At 39.0% G+C, this 23,574-nt stretch overlaps 2 protein-coding genes across 2 annotated transcripts; one reads left to right on the top strand and one right to left on the bottom strand.

The window, feature by feature from the left end:
• Positions 1-226: 226 nt before the first annotated feature.
• LOC308052189 (granzyme A-like) lies at positions 227-5,221 on the top strand (the record flags this gene model as incomplete). The annotated part of the gene is made up of 5 exons (XM_080363008.1): positions 227-287; positions 990-1,134; positions 2,795-2,933; positions 3,586-3,858; positions 4,621-5,221. 5 exons carry the CDS (start codon positions 227-229, stop codon positions 4,780-4,782), a joined length of 780 nt encoding a protein of 259 aa, XP_080219134.1. The 3' UTR covers positions 4,783-5,221.
• Positions 5,222-10,261: 5,040 nt separating this feature from the next.
• On the bottom strand, positions 10,262-21,920 carry CDC20B (cell division cycle 20B; the record flags this gene model as incomplete). The annotated part of the gene is made up of 7 exons (XM_080362524.1): positions 10,262-10,401; positions 13,975-14,092; positions 14,816-14,941; positions 16,057-16,285; positions 19,064-19,158; positions 20,024-20,220; positions 21,854-21,920. 7 exons carry the CDS (start codon positions 21,918-21,920, stop codon positions 10,262-10,264), a joined length of 972 nt encoding a protein of 323 aa, XP_080218650.1.
• Between the last annotated feature and the right edge of the window lie 1,654 nt (positions 21,921-23,574).

Genomic DNA, 23,574 nt, shown 5'->3' with positions numbered 1-23,574 from the left:
GCTCTCCTGCAAATGCTACAGAGAGAATACGAAGCAGGGGCAGATCCTGCCTTCACACCACAATAGATGATGAAATTTCTCACCAACACCTCTGCTGTAAGCTACATTGCCAGGGAGGTTTTTTTGCCTTTGTCAAATATCCTTAAGAGGAAATACAGAACCCACATCCTTTTCACTTAGATATATATATTAAACAGTGAATAAGGGTGAACACCAGACACAAATCATGGGAGCTTTCGTCACTTTGTCCACCTCTGCTGCTGCCATTCTCTTGGTAATTCGTGGAGGTAAGTTCCCAGTTTGATTTTCTTGAAGGTAAACGCTGTCATACAGAGCTTCAGTTAAGCCTATATGTATTAATGTAATTAGTCACAACTATTTGTGTTCTTATTATCAGCTCTTTTCCACTGTCTGCATGTGTTTGATCTTCTGTACAAACAAAATAATTTCTGAATGGGTAGTATGAATTAAAGCTGCACAGAAGACAGGCTATTTGGAAGAATTCTGAGGACTTAACATAATGATTATCTGACCTTTCTCTCTAGAGGCATACACATATATTAATCTCTTGATTTCCTGTTTTTCTGAAAAACAGATTCGTGTAATGCAATTTATCATATAGCCCAGTTTTCAGGTGTCTGTGTAAGTCACATATTGTACAACATTTATCACATAGGAGATCTGAGGTTGTTACTTATAATGAAAGCTAAGAAATTAACCATAGCAGCAAACTTCAGGAGAATAAATCTGTGCAAGAGCCACAATACTTTGGTGTTTTTGTCAAATCTCACTCCACAGACCTAATTTGGGTCCCACTGAAACCTACAGAAGTAGTACTGCTGGGCAACTTTAAAAGTCAACCCTGAAGAACAGCATTATGTGTATGTTTACTTAGCAACTACATTAACTGATTTTTTCTAAGAGAATCTGAGTGTTTTATAGTACTTGTTAGCCCAGCTATGTGTATTGTGCCTTATTTTTATTTCTAGGTTTGTGTGTGGATATCATTGGAGGAAATGAAGTAGCACCACACTCAAGGCCATTTATGGCCCTAATCAGCGACAAAAATGGACTTGTTTGTGGAGGAGCTTTGATCAAGGAAAACTGGGTGTTAACAGCTGCCCACTGTAATATGTAAGTTCTTATTCTGATTCAGAGATTGTCCTTAGTGAGTATCTGGTGTATTTGTTCAAGAAGGAAAGTTAATATCCCTAGTGGTTTTGTGCATTTAGCATGACCATGATACTGTTCTGATTGCTGTGTTTTATAATTTATATTGACAAATGTAATTCAGTGAGTAAAAAATAATATAACAAGGTATATCGATCTTCACTCTTTTTGAAGAGATATTTTACAACTTCCTAGATGCATGCAAGCATGGAATAGCAACACTGAAGTAGTGGATTTGGGGGAAAGGTTTATCCCTGTTTTCTCAGACAACTGTACTGGCCGGGCTAAATAGCTTCTCAGAAAACAGAAATAAATTCTTGTCATTTTATTCTGTAAAGATATGCAGTTCACCACAGAAAAAGACAGCATGCAGTTATACAGGGGAAAAAATCCTCCAGATAGATGACAGGAGACACTGAGAGATCTCTGCTCTGCTGGATATGTTGGCTTGTCAGCCAGCCTTTCTTCCTCCTGTCTGACTCAACATGCAAAGGGCGATTTGGCCCCATGGAGTCCCTCAGCAAGGCAAGATGTGAGGTTTAAATGACACATTCCACCCCCTGCCTTTTGGGAGGACTGGGGCTGCTGTGGAGCCAGACCTCACACAAGCTCTGTCAGTGGCCTGCCCGGGACCAGTGATTCACTGGACTCTGCAGTCATCAGAGAAGCATATCCATCTCCCCACCCCTTCTGTCCGAACTGGGAGATGTATGGAACCTACTACAAAGGGAGCATAGGGCCCAAAAGCTGTCATATTAATGTAAGGTAAAGAGTGTTTCCAAGTAAGATTGCATTTAAGAGAAAATACAATAAATAATTAACCTAATGATACTCAGACACAGACTGCTCTTAACAGCTGGAAGAAAGGAGCAACCACCTCCTCAGGGCTGTGTTTGCTGCAGCAAGACATAAATGAGGACCAACCTACACATCCACTCAAAGAATATTCTCCCATTCAGCTGTAACATACGTTGTTCTCCCACAAACAGCTGTAACCGTGGTCTGACACAAAGGTCTCCTGGGACTGCCTGACCAACATCTGCTAGACTCCTGGTTTCTGTATCAGTGAGCCCAGAGGCACAACTCTGTCACCACTTCAGTATCGAGTAAGCACATGAAGTCACAGAAGGAGTTACAGAAAGGGAATGAGCTATGTCTCACATAGACTTAGAAAACACTGTTGAAATGGTGTTAGGACAAAGCAATGGTACAATTCAGTGCAGTCATGATGACCTCTGAACTAATAGCACTGTGAGCTATTCCCCCAAATTTTCAGCACTAATTGCAGAGGGCAGAGCTGATGAGACCACTAGCAACAGCAAAGCCACTCTTCATTCAATTCCCAAAGGGAAACAACAGGGGTAGGTTCAGAGTCAAGTACCTGACCCATGTCTATGCTTCTGGAAAGCTGAAAATAGGATAGCGTGTATTCTCATGCACCGAGTCAATTTTTTTTAACTACTTGCAAAAACAGGGTAATCCTTCATATTTTTTTAAAATTACTGTTGCTTTTCAGGCACAAGAAAAGAGACATAGCAGCTGGACCTTACAGCACCACATTTAACAGCAAAGAATTATGGAGTTAGAGCAAGTGAATCCCTCTAACCATGCTTTTTCTTCTCAGGAAACGAGGCAAAGTTACTCTCGGAGTTCATTCACGGTCAGCAAAAGAGAAAGAAAAACAGGTTTTTCAGATTTTAAAAGAAATTCGCCACCCATGCTACTGTTCCAGTAGTAACGAAAACGACATTATGCTGCTGCAGGTATAGACTTACACATCACTTACAGAATATGCATCTCTCATGATGTACCAGCTTCTTCCTTCTTGTGAGGGAAATGAGCCACAGGAGTTTCTGGTGTGATATAGTCTGGTCTGCAGACTGGGGAATTGGTGATGCACTGGGATATAAGACAATCAACAGTTCCTATAATGTGTGTCAATGCTAGCAGCAGAAAAATTCTGGAGTTTGACCAAGATATTTCAGTTTCTAGCTTTATAGTGAAAGAATAAAGATTGTCCACAGAAGGAAGTGTATTTCACACATAGAAAAAATTTGTTTAAAAACCCTAATGTCCTGTCTGAAAAACAAATCTAATTGAAAATTTCCAACTTCTCTGATTCTCAATTTTGCCAGCTTCAGTGATTAGTGTTAGCTTGTCCTACCAATGGTCTGAGAGCCAGAGAAGTAAAATAAGGTGGTTTTTTTAGAGCTAGCATTTCAGCAGAAGTTAAGTGGGTATTCATGAGACAAAGAATACTCATCTTCCTCATTCTTACATGGATTACATAAATCCTGTCACAAAGAACCGAGGCATCTCCAGAAGGGGTTTCAGTAATTCCACGCTACCATAACGAAAAAGATGCAATGGTTAACACACATGTCCGAAAATAACTGTTTTCCATATCTTCTACAGCTTCGGAAAAGAGCAAAGCTTAATAAAGCTGTGCAAGTCATTCCCCTGCCTACCTCAGGTGACGATCCCAAGCCAGGAACAATCTGCACAGTAACAGGATGGGGACGAACTCAGAATGGTGTGAGAAAGCTTTCTGATACCCTGAGGGAGGTTAACATCACTGTCATCAACAGGCACATCTGCAATGACGACAAACATTATAAAAACGACCCTGTTATAACAGACAACATGATATGCGCAGGGGCTAAGGAGGGAGGAAAGGACTCATGTTATGTAAGTACATTTACTGTCTGTATCCACATAGATTATATTAAAAATAAAGTACTAGCTTTTACATAATCATAATTTCTGCTTCACTTCAGTTCAATTAAGAATTTTATTAAAAATGAGTGAATTTACCAAGGCTTCTTTTTCTAAGCCTTAAAATCAAAACTTCTGATTGATAAATTCACCTTCACAGATTTCTGGATATGGTGGTTTTATGCAAGAATTGCAGATGGCTATTCTCTTCTTCAATAAAATACTTTTAATAAAAAAATCCCTACAAAATGCTTTATGAGGCCATACTGAAGCAGCTAGCTGCCATGGCACAACTTCTCTGATGTCAAAAGGCTTTCAAACAGGTTTTGTTGACAAAAACCATTTTGACTGGGCCACAAGTCAAACATACAACTGTGTAACAACTACCACGTTTTAAAATATTTAATTGACAAAATTATAAAAAAGGTACCAATTTCTATAAACTTTGTGCTTTTCAAGAGGAAAGTTTCCAGCTTTTTCTTTTCATATGCAAAAAGACTAGCTATTCCTTAGCACTGACCTAGATTCATTTGCCATTACTCCCACTTAAAAGCTCAGATTGAAGTCTTTTGCTAATAAAAATCTTACCTTCCAAGGAGGAAAAAAAAAGATAAATCCACAACAGCACTATCTACATTTTTATTTATTCCATACAACTGGTGCAAATTTTATTTTAAAGAAGTAATTTTACCTTTTGAAAATTTGAATTACAATTTTTTTTTTCCCTTTTTTCAGGGGGATTCTGGCGGACCTTTGAGATGCAATAATGTGATAAGAGGCATCACTTCTTTTGGGAAGCCAAACGGCTGTGGTGCTCGTGATGGCCCTGGGATCTACACCCGACTCACAAAACAATCTCTCCAGTGGATTAGGAAAACCATAGGGGGAGCCGAATAGACTGGTTTTCAACCAAGTGATTTCCTGCTTTGTGCTTGTGTAAGAATATCTAGTACTGAAATACACTTTTAAAAGTAGCTTCATTATGCTGGCAAAGAGCTATTCCCACAGAGGTATTCCCATGCTGAATTTTAGCATCTTGATTTCCTTATAAATGAAAGTACAGAAGCCTGTTTCCAGGACAGATGTGCCCTTAACAGAGCCAGAACACAGCGCTCTGCTACAACAGCATTTGTAGCTTATACTCTCAGCCATGTGGTCATTTGACAGGTATTCGTTGCTCAGGCTTCCAGCATTCTTGCATTGCACATTTGGTCTGAGCTCTAGATGGAAGAGTATTTCCGACCAAGAATCCAATCCTGCTGTTTGTGTCCTCACAGCATGCTGCAGTCTTCTCTATCTGGACTTCTCTAAATAACCCAAAAAGCTATTGAGATGCTAGGTAGAACTCCAGACACCTGAACAACTTGGTAGTTTCTCTGCAGCAGAGCTCCTGATTTCACAGGTACAGGGGACTGCTAAGCTTCAGAAAATTTTCAGCAACTGCATTTGATTGTGGGACGTAAGTGTGCGTTTCCTACCTGTCTTTTATCTGAAACCTCTAGATTTCATCCCGCTGTGTACTTCGCATTCAATAAAGAAATAGCAATAAAAATCTGCTGCTTGCAGCTGTTGATTTATGTGGAAAGCTCCATCTGTTGCAGTACAGGTAGTTTGTGTATGTGTTTTGGATGTGCAATATATTTGCAGAACACACAAAGATCAGCAACATAATGCTAAAAAAACAGCTGAAAGCCCATCCTCCAGAGAAATGACATGAAGTGTCTCAGCTGGAGTATCAGTATGATAAAGCACTATTCATAACATAATCTGAATTTTATTATGCTATTACTGCTGTTTCAGATATGCAGTGAAATTTTTAAGTGCTCTAAGAATCACTTGTCAAACAGCAAACAGACCTATTGTGAAAAATGCTTCTGCCCATCTCCGTATTAACATTCTTGGGTGCTTTCTAATGCCACGAACACCTCGAAAAGGGCTTGGTTTCATTTTGTGCTGCTTTGTGGTTTCTTTACTTGGAAGCAGGCATTATCTGAGAGAAAACAGACAGTATTCAAAGGGTAGAGAAGTACTGATTTCAATTAGCAATGACTGCTCACTTCATCATGGGCAATTAAACATCACTTATAAACACTATATGGGAAAATACAGATTCAAACTTTTTTACACAACTGTTTTCACCTGTTCTTGTTGAGAAGAAACAGTAGATTTTTCACAAAGGAAAAACGGTGAAGGAAGGAGAAAGTCTAAATTACAGGGATCTTTACTGAAAGTTTTGAGGCTGAACATATTCCTTTGTGTTTTCTGTCCATTACAAACACTACAGTCAGAGCTTTTCATATTCCTTATTATTTTTCCTAAAATGTTTGTTCTGACTCTCAGGCTGAAAACACAAAAAAGCACACAAACACGGAAGCTCACACAAGCACAGAAGCAAAGCAGCAGCAGAGAGAATTCCCAGCCAAGTAAGACTGCATCAGTGAAATTGAGAGAAGAATTTGGCCCACTGACTGTTCCTGACATCCAAAGTGGTGACTTCAATTCTGTCATAACAGAATCATAAAACAAGTACAGATTTCTTGTGTTCTTGCAAAGTACCAAACCCTTGCTTCGGAAAGAACTGATTCTAAAAGCCTTCAGAAAACAAAAATATCCTTATCAGTCTAGGGAAAAATCTGTAGCTGACCTTCCAGATAACTGATCACCTAGGGTTATTTCGCTCATACACCAGTCTTACTTAATTTCTTTCCCCTTTGCCCATTTTTTCCACTGTCTGTCTTTCAGCCTGCTATGGTATTTTTTTCACTCTACTGCCTCCTCTTTGGTCTGCGTCTTCCTCTTCCCAGGAAGTCACAGGCAGCACCCTTGTCAGTGGAAAATCCCACTCAAAACCTATCATTCAGTATTTCTGCATTTTTCAGACATTACTTCTGATCCAAGTCAGGTCAGAAGGAAGGAGAGGTTCTGACCACAGAGAAGTTTAAAAAGCATGAAGAAATGTGCAAGAAAAAACATGCAGCCTTCCTCCTCTAGCTTGAAAGTTAGGATCTACCCCAAAATACTTTAAAAACTTATTTTTTTTACATGAGTATTACTTACTAAATTGTGCAAAATGAGCCAATGGTATTGGACTTACATGGTAAACAAAATATTCAAGCCCCTGTCACCACTGTCAGTGGTGGAAAGCTGAGGAACAAAGCAGAAGCAAGGAGATGGAACTGAGTTTTCATCTAGGCTGGGACTTTCTCTGACCAAGAGGCATGAACCCATTCCCTGCACAGCTCTACCACTACGGGCTGGAGCCCATGCAAGTTTAGGTACTAGCTGAGAAAAATGTTATGATCATTCTATGTAATTTTGACATCTAGAATGTAACAATTTCTTCTCACTGTGAGTATATCAGATACTTGGGGGAAACGGACAGGTATAAACTGCATTACATAAACTAATGAAACACTTATGTAGGCAGCATCAAGTCAGACCACAAATCACAGGCTGAAGAACAGGGGATTGTCTGATAGAGACTATTTACTGGATTTATGTGCAGAAACAAAAGGATTCCCTAGCCTGAGTTCCTTTAATCCATTTTGTTGCATTACAGACAATCATTTTGTCATACTGATATACCTGGGAAGTCAAGCGCCCTGCAAGAGTAATGATTTTTTTTCTCCTATAAAAATGATTTTTGTCCTAAAGTTTTGGATTCCTTGTGTTATACAGTCCTTGACCTTGGACAGGACTGTGGGCATGATGGCCTGAGTTCAGGCAACTTAAATTTTACTTAATCCTTTGTGTCACCTCTGGAGCTCAGCCTTTAGTGCATACAGACCTCAGGTGCAGAACAAGCTTACCTCTCAGAAATGGGTTTCGATTTCTGTCTCAGTCTGAGACTGAACGATATACCAGGCACATTACAGGCAATGAGCTAAAAATAGGCCATATTCTACAGGGACGAAGTCAGGATTTCACATTTTGCCCAAGGCTTCACATGTTTGCACTGGCAGAATAAGGCAGCTGCGAAACAAGAATGATCTGCTTTCAGAAACTGGACACTCTACACCTACCAGTACTCAGCAACATCACCTGCAAAAGACTGATGAAGCAGAATCATGCTGCCTACTCAAGTTCTCTAATTCCTATTACAGAAAGATAGATATTTGCCATGTGAAAGAAACTGAAAGTAATGGAACCTGTCTAGAAAAGAAGCACATCCAGAAAAGGCACTTCAGTATATGTTTAATTTCACTGCAGATTAGTCACAGTGTGGAATTTAAATGCATGCTTCCTCAGACATGTTCCCAGAACAAAGCTACAGGTCACACATACAAGATTCTCTCTTGTTTATAGGCTAATGGTTAGTTCTACAGAAATCTGCGAGTTCTTCCACTTTGAAATATCATGTTAAGCACTTCTGAGGCAGCACAGCTTGACCACTTAACAATGAAAAAGCATTGTCTAATACATGAGCACTTCTCAGTCTGAAAAAAACGTATCTTCTTATTTTGACAGTTGAGCATCCAACAAAATATGCTTAGCTTCAATATTGACCAGCTCCTTCCCCACCATAGTCCCTCATCCTGTATTGTACATCTCTTTCCTGTACGGGGCAAACCAGCACTCAGGTATCATCAAAAGAAAGTGAATTAATTTCTGGGACAATCTGAAAAACAGATGAGTAAAAAAACTAATTCCACTGCTTTTTTCCCATTCAAAAGATAATAAATGTTTTTAACATTTAAAAAATCTTTTACATTATTTGAAATACTACTTTCAACATTTAAATCACATTCTAAATGCTGGATAAAATTTGCTGCAACACACAAGCTCATATGATAAGACAGGCATAGTGTAAGTTATTTTGCATTCTTAGATACAAGCTTCTTGACAGTCATTTCTCAACTGATAATCAACGTTCCCATCTTCTAACCTGTTTTGTTGAAGACCACACAAGATGACATCAGAAACCAGCAGTTTAGTAGCAGATTTATTGTAAACTAACATCTTACTAGTTAAAAAAAAGATTAGTGGTCTCAACCTTCCAGACCTAAAGTTAGCAACCACGTGATTTATGAACAGCAGAAGATGAGGTTTTAAAAATGATGGGAACTAAAGACATGACAGTTTCACATTCATTTCCAGAGATATTTGTGCCCCTGTAATGTCAGCTTCTCTCTTTTCATGCACTTGATCACAGCTTAATTTTCCATGGGCTGACGCTCCCCTAATCTCCCATTTTTCTCCAGCTATCGGAAATATTCTGATTAAATTTCCAGCAGAAAAAAAATTAAAGAAATGCAATCTATATGAATTCCTGAGCTCACTGGGCTTTTCATATACAAATGCATGAGTGAATCCTTATACCTCGCCTCTCCTCATTCCTAAAAACGACAGCAAAGCTCCAAAGATGTCTGTGGATAGAATACGTTTTGAATACCACTACTGAGTTGCATCTGAATAGCATCTGAAGACCAGACCTGACATCCTTCCTTAGCTGTTGACAGTGTACATGTCTTACACAGATAAATTTCTGCTAAAGTCCAAAAGGTTTGGTCCTTGTGAGCACTAAATAAAATTCATAAGAGGGTGACAGCTGCCAGGTTTGCTGACACCCCAAATTAAACTGGTACTCTTAAGGAATGAATGAATTAAGTGTTGTGTTGGATTCAAACAGCATGCTTCTTTGACTATGTCCATCTGGCTTACTAACCAGTTTATTACAGAATTATGTATAATAATAGAATTATTATGCAATTATTTATATTTTAAATCATTGTAAAATACAGTAGGTGGGCTTAAAGAGAGGAAACTATTCAAAATCCAATAAAGACAGTTTTCTAATTAAGCTAATTATCATTACCACTACAAAAAAAAATTCCCAATACATCATTTATATTTAATTACAGTAATATATTTAATCTAGATCTCTATAAATGTTTACACAGATTCTGTACTATGATCTATGTGATATATAGAACAATACAGTCACCTGGACTGGTCTCTGCTGATCTTGGCCTTTGAATGATTTGAGGCAATTTACACTGACATGCAGTTCCCAATGGGGACACTAAGATGATGTAAAATTACTCACAACAATCACAGCTAAAGGCAGGATCTAAGACTTTATACTGGCATTTGACTACAAGGTGGATTCCATCCATGCTTGATAGTTTAATGAAAATAAATATGGTGCCATTCTTCAGAGTTACAATATTTTTCCTTTAGGGTAATTAAGACAAGCTACTAAAATTTCACATGATGGATTGATGGGGAAAATTGCTTTCTCTTCACAAAATTGCACTGTCTTTTGCCATGTTTCCATTGGAAGGAACATACATTTTTTGAATGGTTGACTTGGCTAAGTTCATTTAACCATTTGCTTTCAAGGAAGAGAAGTCACAAGAATGAGCTCAGATAACCATTAGAAAAAGCCTTTGCTGTTGTGCTTGCTCTCCTCAGTCTCATGGCATTTCCACAGAGAAGCTATCCCATCAGCTGCAACAGAAAAGAGTCTGCTCTGATCTGGGCTCAGGGCTATATGCAGGACTCTCCCTTCGTGACCTGTAAAACAAAATACGTGCCAAAAATGCAAAGATACACCACAATACTACACTGGTTATGTCAGTTCACCACCCCCACACACAGTGTGGCTTTTTCCACTTTTACCGTAGCAGCTCACAATGTTGCGTAGGATGTGGAGGTGGCATTGTCTATACAATATTTTCACATTAAGAAAGAGATTAAGGCAATTATTTTCTTATTAGGGACCAGGCTCTAACTGCCAGGACTGCACCACATTGAGAAGACATTTCTGTCAAAGAATAACATTGAACGTGAACTCTTTATTCTCCGCTGCATTTACAACATCAGTCCAATCTGTGTTTGCTAACATGTCTCACTGATGAGCTTTCCCATCTGGCTGCACACGCCTTGCAGACAGTTTGCAGTTGATCCAACAACCATGAGATAGTGTCTCCAGCTGCTCAGTTATTACTCTTAAGGAGATCTCTTAACAGTGAACCCACTGAATAATGTATTGGAATTGTATATTGAGTTTATCCACAGTTGTAGTAACCTTTGGGAGCCAGACACTGAAGGCCATTCTAGCAGCACAAAGAATGTACGAATCTCATTAATCTGGTTATACAAGTATCTCTCTCAGCAGAAGCAACTGAATTTGAACTGAAGGGAGAGAGAGTCTTCTATCAAACTGAGACAGTTGAGACCTGTATTTACCTCTGCTATCCTATATCATCTAGCACAATGTCAATGCCAAGCAAACCAGTGAGGCTTTTAGGCACACAGGGGCATGAGAAATTAGAAGCCTCTGCACTCCTAATTTACTGGCAATTAGCTTCTCTGGTTGGGTGAGTTACTGACAATCACACAGCTGAAGTGGTCACACAAAGGGAAAAAAAAACTTCTGAGTGTATCTCATCTAAAACAGACCAGATGAACCACATCCTAAAAGGAACCATGAAGGTAGGCAGGAAGTCTTGGGTGACCAACTTGAATGAATGCAAATGACCTGTGTCCTCCCATCATCTGTACCCGAGCTCCCCATAAACACAATGGGGACAGCACATCACTAGTTCAAAATAATATTATGAAGATAAACATGTGAGGAACTGTAAAGCCCTCTGAAACTGTGGTACTTGTCACAGTGGTACCTGCTGAAGATCCATAGGACTGTTGTAGATGGACGGTCTGCCCTAACTTTGTGAAGCTGCCACAATGGCTCTCTGGAGCCACTGTGACTAAAAGCAAGTATCTGCTGTCCTGGTGCTGAGTAATGTGTGTCCCACCTGAACTCAGTTATGAGAACACCACCACTAAATTATTTCAGCAGAGATCAATTTTCAGGGTTTGCTCTTTCTAATGTCATTGAAGTGCACATGATATTTGTCCGTATTTAAGACCATGAGTTTACAACTTGGTGAATTCCTTACACTGTCTCCATCCAGTGTCTGTAGCGACTTTGAAGGAAGAGCTGGAGGTGCAGTCTTTGAAGGAATTCAAAACTATCCACAACACTGACTGAAATCTGATTAATATTTTCAGTCAAAAACATATGAAAGGGGATAGAGAAAAATCAAAAAAGCCGAAGTTATCCATTTTCATGCTTTCTGCGTAGAGAGGGCTAGGTTTTTATTTAATAATTTCAAGATCACATTCAGATACTTTTCAAAGCAATTACATATTTTGTTTTCTTTGTTCTATAACAACCTTTCTAAGGGGAGGACATTTACATCGAAAATTAATCTCTTTTTTTCTAGTAAATTACTCTAATAGTTCTATGACAAGTATCTCAAAAATGGACTCAGTGCTATAAAAAGGGTTACTGTCTTTTAGCTGTTATTCTGTTCTGAATATGCCCAGTAATAGGCAATCGCAATTACTGATGTACTCAACGTTAGCTGACAGTGCTTCATTGTTAGCTGAGGTCTTCAGCATTTTGCAGGAGGATTAAACAATGAGATTCAGTTATGATTTATCAGTTCATTTCTTTGGGTGTAAAACTCATGGTGCTAAGGGCGTCTGAGGCTGATTTAGAACTATCTCAAAATCATTCATCACAGTATTTTTTCTGAACATATTTTTATATATTCACAATTTCTTGAAATATTCAATTGCTTATAGTAAGGTAAAAGGAATCTTCAGAAGAGGGAATATATCTATGTAACAATTATCTGGCCTTTTGTTCATGAAAATCAGTTTATCTTTCAGATAAGTAAACTGAAGAGGAAACAGGATGATATGTAACCCCCCCTCCAGCTTCATCAAACTACCAATGCATTTGACTTATATGGTAAATGTTTTACACCATTTGCAATTCTCAAAGGTAAGAGTAAATCTAAGTTTCGTTTCAAAGAGTATATTCAAGACCTACAAAGATTTGAGAAACCTCAAGCTTCAGTAGTTACAACTAATGAAAGTGACATCACTTTCCAGATCATTTCTGAGAATATCACAGGATATGACCTTAAGAGCTATACATGAATGGAGATACAGAAGGAAAAGCAGCACAGACAAGAAGCATTATACACGGATAATGCATGACCAGATGCACACACGTCTGCTGCCTTTTCTCTTCTGTCCATCTTTATTTTGACTCCCCTGTGCTTTCCTCTTACAGGCTAGTGTTGAAGCCAAGTCCCTGGTTCCACACAAGTCACTGGTTCCAAGCACAACCTCCCAGTATAGCTGGAAATTAATAAACTACAAATTTAATAAATGCCTTGAAATGTAGCAATAGGGTACAAAGAGTATTTGTACATATCAGCTGTTAGATTAAAAATCCAAAGCTTCTTTAGCCAAATTTTGTGGTGTGAAAAACCAACTATACTAGTGAAATGCAGCCAGTGTGCAATTAATGTGTATTTTCTTTTATCTTCAGATGCTCCTGTTGGATCTCCTCAGTTAACACTTAAACAAGTAAAAGTTAATGGATAGGAGTGACAGCAAGCATCAGAGAAAAGGAGGCTTAATAACAAGGAAAAGCTTTTATGTGTAGTGCAGCCCTAGAGTTCCATGGACCAATACAGAGCTGCAAGCAAACTCAGCTTCCTCTGACTGCCAGCTCAGTACAAGGGAAACACGCTGCACAGCGTTGCTTCACAACCAAAGTCATTCCTTAAAGCGCAGAGAGCTCTGAATATCACATGGAGGTTTACTTCAAACATCAGGAGGAATTGGTTCAGTATCCTTCCATAATGAGTTGCAAAACTAAAGAACCACATCTAGTTTGAGTTCTCCAGAAGGCGATCAGCCTAGGATATATGGGAAGCAACATGACATTAGCACACTCAGTCCATGTCTACTAAGCCTCAGGGAGAAGTGGAAATCACATCTTGCACCTGGAATGGCCTTAGAAAGTACAGGAGAGAATCCCATCATCAAAACCAAAGAATTTTACAGGAGCAACTTATACCATTATCTTAGTAAGTCAACCTCTAATATCACATGGATCAGAACTGTGCATATGAACCATGTGTGTAGGCAGAGGGAGGATGTGTAGGCAACTGCTCTTTCAACTCTATTTTACATAAATGCAGAAGGTATGCGCTTGCAAAAACATACTCATTAGACAGATAGTTAACCAAAATAGTTCAAACTATTAACCGAAATACTTGCCATAGAGTTCTGATGAATTGATAAGCATAGGATACTTCCATATTTTCATTTGATTTCCAGGAAGACCTTGTCCAGTCATCACTTCACTGGTTTTGGGTAACCAGAGCAGGGAACAAATCTAATGCAATTTAAAATTCTGCTTTAGTTTTTAGAAAGGGTCAACATGCATCATTCAGTAGATTTGAAATGTTATCTACAATGTTTAAACAAGCTACTGAAAAATAGTCCCAGCAGAATATTTACTCATTTAGAAGGATTGTTTCATTTCTTACAGCGCTTAGAAGTACAGTTGCTTTATTGTCCTATCTAAATGTGGTAAGAGTGCAGAATATAAAACCAAAGCCCTTCAAACCCATCCTCAGCTAAGCTGTAATAGCTATGGGAAAATCAACAGCTATGCTGCTTCACTTCAGCTGAGAATCTGTTCCTCTGTCTCCTAATATTCAAACTCCAGAGACAGATGTTTGCCCTCTGACTCTTGCACCTCTTCTCACCCCAGCACTCTGGGAATCTTCCCTCCCCCTCAATATTCTCTCCACACCAAGAGTGTTGGCCAAAACTACTATTGCCAATAAGGAAAATATGATGAGAACTGTCTGGCTGTCAGACCACCTCCTCTTCAATCACTTCTGTGTGGAGACACAAGTGGTGAATGGGAACAAACTGCTTCCGAGTCCAACAACACACTGCAGTGCCGAATGTAGCACACTTGCACATCCACAGAAAATCCTGCTGTTCCTCTGACCGCAGAACCACCCTCGAAGTAAGTGAGAGTTTGCCAAATGAGCACAGCTATACAAGAGGAGTACAGCCTAAGTATGCAGACATTTCATCATTTCACCTGAGAATCTGTAGCTGCACTTTGGATGATTTTCTCCTGATTTATGTCCCAGACACGCAAAACCCCATCTTTCATTCCACCCCCTGTAGCAAGGATTTTGGACTGCCAAGGACACCAGTTCACAGCCTAAAGAAAAAAACAAAACAGATATCAGAACAGACTAAGAGGTTAGCTAAAAAAAAAAAAGAAAAAAAAAAGCAGATTTTGCTTAAAGTTTAATTGGAAAAGTGAACTGCTACAAGCACTCAGAATGTATTTTTGGATTTTTTTTAACCTACATGATCTTCCTCCATACACACAGAGCAATGCAGAATCGCAAAACTCCAAATGCTCCTTCCTTTACCATTGCTTCACAGTAGCCTACATTGTCCCACATATGCTCATAAAATTCCAGTTTCTCTGCTTACTCCTTCACAGGCCACAGATTCACACCTCAGTTCCAGAAGAACCCAGCAAGGTACAGTCTTACTGCCTAAGCCAAGCCATCACAGAAGCCTGAACAACATGACTTATGGGGCTTACAGGAGACCTGTTTGCTTCAGAGATATTTCCAGGACATCCCTAAGACCTAGACTCTACCTGAAGAAAAGCTACTAAGAAATTAATTCCACCTACTTCAATAACCTCCTCTGACCCTTTAACACCAGCTCTTCAGGCCAGCCTCAGATTTTTCAGGAAGGATAAATAGCGATAAATGTTGGACTTCCCTGCCTGTTATTGCTGGTATCTGTCCTCTCTCTCACACGGACTGGGATTTCATATAGATGAAGAATCTAAGTTGTTTCTTTTCCAGTTTCTTACTTTAGATTCTTTGCTACCAGCAATGACATGAAAATATGGGCATGAAAGCAAAAAAACCCCCATATTTAAAATAATTTCAGCGGAGAGAATTTTCCAAAACTCCAAAAATGGAAAGACCTTGTTTGTTATCTTGTAAGTATTGTGCCACAAAAGCTTCCTGTGCAAAACAGAGAAGGGTGTAAATTTTATTTCTATTTGGAATTATATTTACAAAGGACCACTAATCCAGTAAAATTTCCTGATTAAAGTCCCAGCAAACTTATTTGTGACTTGGAATTAGGAGAACTGGTCTCAAAGTTAACTGCATCACAGTCAAGGGAGAGGAAACTAATAGGAATGAGTGAGATAATTTGAAAAATTCTCTAACTGTCCATACCAACGTTATTTCATGAGAGCAAATACAGAAATGGAGATGTTCTTTCACCTTAACTGTTCCATACCTTAACTGCTGAGGAATGAGGTATGGTTTTCAATGGCTGTGACTGCAATTTCACACCAGGGTCACCAGGCCAGATATTCAATATACCATCACTAGACCCACTTGCCAGCAACTGGTTGGTTAGTGACCATTTTAGGCTGCAAATGCTCTGTTTGTTTTGGCAAAGAGTCCCGACATGGTGTTGAGCAACCCGAACGTCATGGTGATGAATAGATCCTAGTCGTGAACCGCTGTAGATAAAAGAAGACAGCATGCGGCTAATGTTAGAGAAGACAAGCTACGTCATCACACCCATATGTCTTCAGTGGTTTCAGAACAAAACCACATCAGGGTGAGATGTGTCTGCAGAACAACAGCATTTCAGTAAAAGGAAACACAGAAAGCACACCCTGACTGTAGAGGTGGCTACCAACAGAACAGAGCCAAGCAACTGATCAGATCAAGCCAGGCAGAATACCTGTTCTCTCTCATTGTTTTAATTTCCCTGAAGCCATACTGCATTGTATGCCACTAATCTGCACCTGTTCAACTCTCAAGCCATTTAATGTAAACTCCTTCATGTTCTTCATGAAAAATAGTTTTTCTCAAGGCCAGTTACGACTGCATGCTCAAAGAGACAGTGTAAAACTGCATAGCGAGTAACAGTGTGTTCTTTAGTTCTGTCCCTTCCCTTGTCCCCTTTCTCTCTCCCACTTTCAGGCTTAAGGAAAATGTGCACAGCTTGACACTGCTGTATTAATTGCCTATTAGGAAATGGATGCATGGTTCTACAGCCAGTTCCATCACCCTGCCAAAGGAAGAAATAAACGCTGCCTGGAAGCTAAGCTACAGCTTAGCTCCTGGATACAAGCTTTACACATCCACAGCACAGTTGAACTGAAAATACTGCAAATACCTTGCAGTGCATTTTCTTTTCCTCCCTTAATAAGGATTCTACCTACATTGAATGTATGACAGAACAGAAGAGCTTACTGCTGGAAATTCACACTTCCACCTATTCTCCTGACACTGAAAAAATCAGCAAGTTCAACATCTTTCTGGGCATCTGAGATACAGCTATCAGACACCACTGCAATAAATTAATTTAAGGTGATAATGACTGGAGACTTTCCTATACTGGCTCTTAAAGATTTTTCAGATGCAACTTGACAGATGTAGAAGCTCTAAAAATGCACACACAAAATTTACTGATTGCAAGAATGACCCTATTGTGCTTGTATTATGGACTTGCCAACCTCTTCAAGTTCATAAAAGCATGAAATATTCCAACCAAGCAGTGCTCCAAGTGAATACTGAGCACATCTTTATCTATGAAGATACATGGGAATATCTACACTATATGCAAAGGCATCATCATTTGCCTCCTGAAGATTTATAGACATTCTTCCTAAATAACAAGCAGAAAATCTAACCATGAGAATGAGAATTGAATTGCCAGTGTTGGCCATATTAAGATATTCAGTAATTCTAGTGGTATGAATGGGAATGAACAAGGCTCCTGAGAATCCTGGCTGAAAGAACATTTTTTCCACTTGGCATAAAAAGAAATCAGAATTTCTTGGGTTTGATGCAGAAGATGGCATCTGTTTTGTTAAAGACAAAGAGAAGCAAACAATATTTTTGATGGGTTAATTTATGATACTGAAATTTATTTACAGGTCCATGATGATATGTTGTTGGTCTATTTTCAACCACCGAAATTAGTATGCAATTCCAAAGTATCAATTGTCCAGAGTGAGGTTTGCTATAAGAATGCTGCTTTCATTTTAGTAACAACAATTATTAACTCCACATCTTTTTTTCCACTTATACAAATACTTTAACTCTGTCTTAATGTTAAAATCAACTGGTTAGTTTCAAACCTAGCAAGAGAAATAAATGTTATCTCAACTTAATCTGTCAACCATAACCGAAGTTCACAGGTTCACGCTGATTTTTATCACCATTTATCTGTTGTTTTCACTCCTTTGGACAAGCTGAAATGCAAATTGAAACTAGTGTATAATACGGTTATGCCACTTGGCATTGGCAGGATGTTCTAGCTGCATCCTTGTAATAACCCACCCAGCACACCTACTCCAGCAACAGCATTTTCTTAACTGCTCACTCAGCTGGTATACTTGTACCTCATTCCACTCAGTAGACCTAATACAACCAAAAGGCAGATGGTCTTGTGAAATCAGAATAAAACTACCCCTGGCATTCCTATCCAGAGATACTAGTTTAATTTTGAGTTTAACAATAAAGTTATTCCACCCTTGCTATTATTTCAGCATTTAAGTAAAATGGAGGACTAACACATTATTTTAAAACCATAAAAGCGTCCATCAGAAACCAGCCTCCCCTCAGCCCCTTCAAGTCTGAGTCAAAGACCTGAAACAGAAAGTGGGAGGGAAAAAAACACAAAAGAATTCACTTGGTCTTTCTCATCTGAGTCCACATATTGAAATGATCCCTAAATATAAAATATTCACCAGCTAGTGTAAAGTTCACCCTTAGCAAAGCAATGGTCAACCACTTCAGTCCTTCTTGGCTTGTGAATAACAATTAGCTGACCTTCTCTTGCAAATGCACAGACAGAGAGGTGTACAACTCATACAGCTGAGTTTCACTGTGCATCTGAAAACAGATGTGGTCTTGATATCAATGGAATAGCAGTCTAAACTACATGTCCTCTCCCTGGCACCAGGCAGGCTATGATTTTTGGAGTCCAGACCCACTGGAGACAATAAAACAACAGAGCCACAGCCTCCACGTTGTAGTGAAATTCTGCTAGTGGTGACAGCTTTCTGGCAGGAGAGTAAGAAACAGAGACTAAAGAGACAGGCTAAATCCCCTTTGGCTGCCTTACTGCCACAAAGTAAATCTACATGTGGTTTCTGAGATGGCTGATAAGTAGAGGGACACAATAAATCACCTTTAAGCAAAGCCAATGAAAACAGTTAAAACAAATGGGACATTTGTCTAAGCAAAAGCAGCAGGATTCTTTCTGGAATTATACCATTCACCTGCTCAGAATGTAACGATTCCAGCTCAGAGCTCCAACTACAGACAAGTGACCAAACATATTTCTCAACCTCTTCTTGGTTTCAATGTCCCACAGCTGCCAATTGAAAACAAACAAGAAATATAAATTTAACAACAAATAGAAAAAAAGATTTTTTCTCTTCATTTGTTTGCAAGCAAGCCACTGCCCAGTTCTGATTTGACAAACAGACAATCTGAAGTTCATTTATTTCACAAGTAAGACAAGAAGTATTTCCAAATTTTGGCACCTATGTCACTGATGCTGAAGTCAGACAGGATTGAAGGGAATGCACATCTCTGAGTTTAAGGCTATTTATTTACATGTCAGTATCTGGAAGTCCACACTTGAAAGCACTGGTCTTCAGTACCTTCACATTGCTGACTCAGGACTGCAGCAGGTAGGTCCCAATATTATCTAGCATCTCAGTCAAAGCCCCAGAAAAACCTCTTGATAATAGGACTGTCCTACAACAGCAGGCTGAGAGGTATGTATATAATCAGACTGAAGTAAAATTCTTTTGTGTGAATCCATAAGGAGAGTGTTGGCATGAGTTCTCAGGCACTGGTCACTACAGCAATCTTAGCAAGAGAGATACAAGAAAAAACAGCCTGTGCTGAGTAAAATAATTTAATGAAAGAGTTCCTATTACTAGTGGAAAAAAAAATCTGATTGTCTCTGGACAACTGGATCATTAATTCAGTCATCAGCTTTCTAGTAGCTTCAGAGGCTCCATAACATATAGATAACACTGGATATCACTAAGCCGTTCAGTAAGGTGCAGTGTGATACAGGCAAGTGCTATATATTGTCCCCAGTAGAGCTGTTCGGTAGTTTAGACTATCTTTTTCATTTGTTTCCTTGCAAAGAAATCAGTATCAAATTGTCTTGTGGCCACTTGAGGTGAAAATGGAGAAGGACAAACAAGTAAACTATCTAGTACCTGCACTTCTCCATCACTGGTGCCAACTGCAAGGCAAGTTCCTTCTTTTATCCAAGCCAGAGATGAAATGTACTTCGAACTGGAATTCAAACCAATGCTTTCAATGGCTTGAAGAGTTTCTCCATTCCAGATGTGTGCAGCAGGTCCTACAGCAACAGCAATGAGATTTTCAAGGCTCCAGTCCAGTATGTTTAGATCTAGAAGAAAGCTACTAAAAATTACTGCAAAAAAGTTGTAAGTTATAGGATGGGGTGAGCGGAAGTATGGTTTGGGGGAGAGAGGCTTTTTTTTTAATAGCTATGGAAAAACTTCAAGGGAATGCTCCTATGAAACCATTACTAGCAAGTATTCCTCCTACATAAAGGAGAGTATCTCAAACAAGCCAAGGTCTTCACAAGGCTAATCTCTACAAACTGTTATGTTTGCACAGCAGGACTTGACTTACAACTTCTCCACTGGGATTTTTTAGTCTATAACCCTGCATTTTGGATTGCCACCTCACTCAATTTCTGCCACCACAAATGAGGCTTCTCCATCGCTACAGTTCCAAAAACACCCTTGTTCCAAAGTAATTCATGTTACTGAGAAAAACATAGGAGAGTCTATATGGTACAGTGTGTCTTACATCCTCAGGTTAATGATAACATTTACCCTGCACATGACAGGGAAAAAAAGGCAGAAAGGAATTAGGGAAATTCAGTGCTCCTTCACTTCAGAGCTTGCTCAGGAAGTATATGATCGAAATACTGTTTCCACTGGCCTGATGCTGGGTGCATTGGACTTCTAGGTCCTGGCAAAGCAAGTCACTACGGTGATTAGCCTCAGAACAGCCTTCTGTGTCAGGCAGGCCAGAAGAAGTTGGTATGTAACATTAAATACGAATCTACAACACTCTCTTGTGTCAAGGAAAATCCTCAGCTATGCATTTAGGGCAGCTTAAATGTAATTTTGTCTGATCCCTGAAGCATTGTTTGAAGATTGTTACCACAGACCAAGGTCTGACATCGTATTTCAGTAATTAAGATCACTCTGAAAAATAGCTAAATCTGTCAGTCAGCTGTTTGACTACAGTCCTGGTAGTTGCATCTATAACTTAGTATTAAGATATCAGATCGAAAGACTTCTGTTAGTACTGTTAGACTTGGGACGTACCTAGTACACAAAACATACAAATAAACCTCTGTCCTGTTCATAGATATATATTAGCACTTGCAAGGATATGTTGGAAAAGACTTCAAAGGGATGATTACAACACTTGCAATTAGAAAGTTGTTTGTTAATCTTACGAAGCATTAAAATATGTATTTGCTGTTGTAGACCAGAGATCCACATGGGCTCATGTGTAACTTGTGCATGTTTAATTTTCGCCTGTGCACCACTCATATAAGTGAGAATTTAGTTCAGAAGGTTATCTATCATACAAACCAGACAAGGGCACCAGCATCTCTGAAAGCACAAGATTTCAAAGTCTGCACAATAAAGTTGCTGCTATGTTGACTGGCTGCTAGATATTCAAGGCTGACAGCTGAAACATTTAACTTAATTAAGCAGAGGTAAGTATATTGGTTTGATCTGAAAAACATACTGAGATCTACAACTGAAGTAAACTGCATAAGAGTTAGGTAGTACTGATTCTAGGGTTTGATCAGTCATGTCTCTGTCCTGGGACAGGTAGTTTTCAAAGATGCATCCTTTTAAGAAAAATGACATCAAGCATATGTCCTGCAGAGTTTGCATTTTATGTGAAGGGGAGATGACTTCACCATCTTTCTTGAAACATACATAAGCATTCCTGATATCTGCAAAAAACAACACACAGGAGAAACTTACAGTAATCATTGCGCAAGCCAGTAATATGAAGCCTCACTTCAGGCTCCAGTGGTATGGAAGGCTTCATGATGGTAACAGCTCTAAATCCATTCTGGGTCCCCTCTTGGCAACCTGTATTTGAAGATTCATCATACATTAATCAGTAATGCAAAACACCACGATTTTTTCCTCAGGCCTAAGCCTTTCACATTCTCACTGTATTTGCTTCTCAATGGTCCCGAGGACACGAGCAGGGTCTAATTTAACTTGAGTAGGCTCAAAACACTAAAGACACTAAACTAGGTGAAAGCCACCTTTTACCACCTTTTTCAAACCTGCATGAATTCAGTCAGCTAGAATAGAGAATAGGATCCACTATATTCTGTTTAGATGGTACCACAGCTCAATATAGAATGTGGGGCTTTTTGTTGTTTTCTGTAGTTTTCTGTCAAATGTTGTTGGCAGCAGAACATTTCACATGATGCTCTCACTTCAAAATCCCCTCATAGAGCAATTAACATTGTTGCTTTCTGGTGTTAGCTTCCCACTCAAAGGTCTCCCCCATCAATACCTAACCACAGGAAAAGGTTTTTAAAGCACACGCTCTTCGATCAAAGCACACTAAGCTTGTGACAACACATAACCAAGAAACAAAAGCAAATACACATACAAGGAAGCAGAAGAGTCAACCTTTGCAGTCATTATCAACATTATGCTGCAAGGACTCCTCAACATCATAGAAAAAAGAAGACAGATCATTAGCACTATGAATCATTTAATGCTAACTTTATATGTGTAAGAAATTATCTTCCTGTAACATGCAGAGAAAAAAAGATGGAGATTCACACTTCTACATTCTTCTCTGTGTTTTGACTTCCTTTTTGAATTATTCTCCAGAACGGCGTATTTAGAATTAATATCAAAAGTTTCAGGAGCAAAAGACTGTGGATTTCTCTTTACAACTAACCACTGACAAAGTTTTTGGGCTCTGTAACTCAAAAAGACATAAGAACACCCTATGTGGAAGCCCAATGACAAACTGTGGAGAAGCTATTCCACACAGTCCTTCCCTACTCTGTCCTCAATATTATCCCCTAACCCAAAATTAATTTCTGGCAGACAACAAATGTTTCCCCCCATCAGCTGCGGTACCCCTGCTCTCTCCAAATAAGGACTGAAGATAAGCAAGAAGCAGGCCACATATATTTTCCTCTGTATCTAAAATTTTGTAGTTAAACAATCAAGCAGGCTTGCAGGAACAACCTTCTCAGACCTGCTCAATGGGATATGTAACACTTCATTTTAACCCTAAATAAGGTCCAATGTCACTGCAATGAGATTTCTCCATACAGAAACATCGATATTGCTAATATCTAGATTTTTGGTTATTTTTTGAAAACTTTAGCAAACCTTTCTGAACCCAACCAAGTAAGATAATTCAGGAAAATTAAGGCACTTAATTGTAACAGCTGGATAAACAGCAACAGTTCTGAAACACTCTGAAAATGTTTTTAACATTGGTAGCTGTTATTGAGCAGTGAGATATAACGGATGAAATCATCTCTGTAACTCATTTCAGATTTCTCTTCTGAGCAATTCATCTACCTGAAATTCATACTGATCATGCTTTCAGCTCTATTCACATACTTCATAGATACACGAATGTGTATAACAGGCTTTTTGATCAGTGAAAATCAAGCTTAATTATACCATTTTGTGTTATTTTGCCTGGGTATTATTGC

The sequence above is a fragment of the Nesoenas mayeri genome (genome assembly GCF_963082525.1).
Source record: "Nesoenas mayeri genome assembly, chromosome: Z".
Taxonomy (NCBI): domain Eukaryota; kingdom Metazoa; phylum Chordata; class Aves; order Columbiformes; family Columbidae; genus Nesoenas; species Nesoenas mayeri.
The sequence above is the reverse complement of the archived record's forward strand: the minus strand, read 5'-3'. Positions and strand labels throughout refer to the sequence as shown.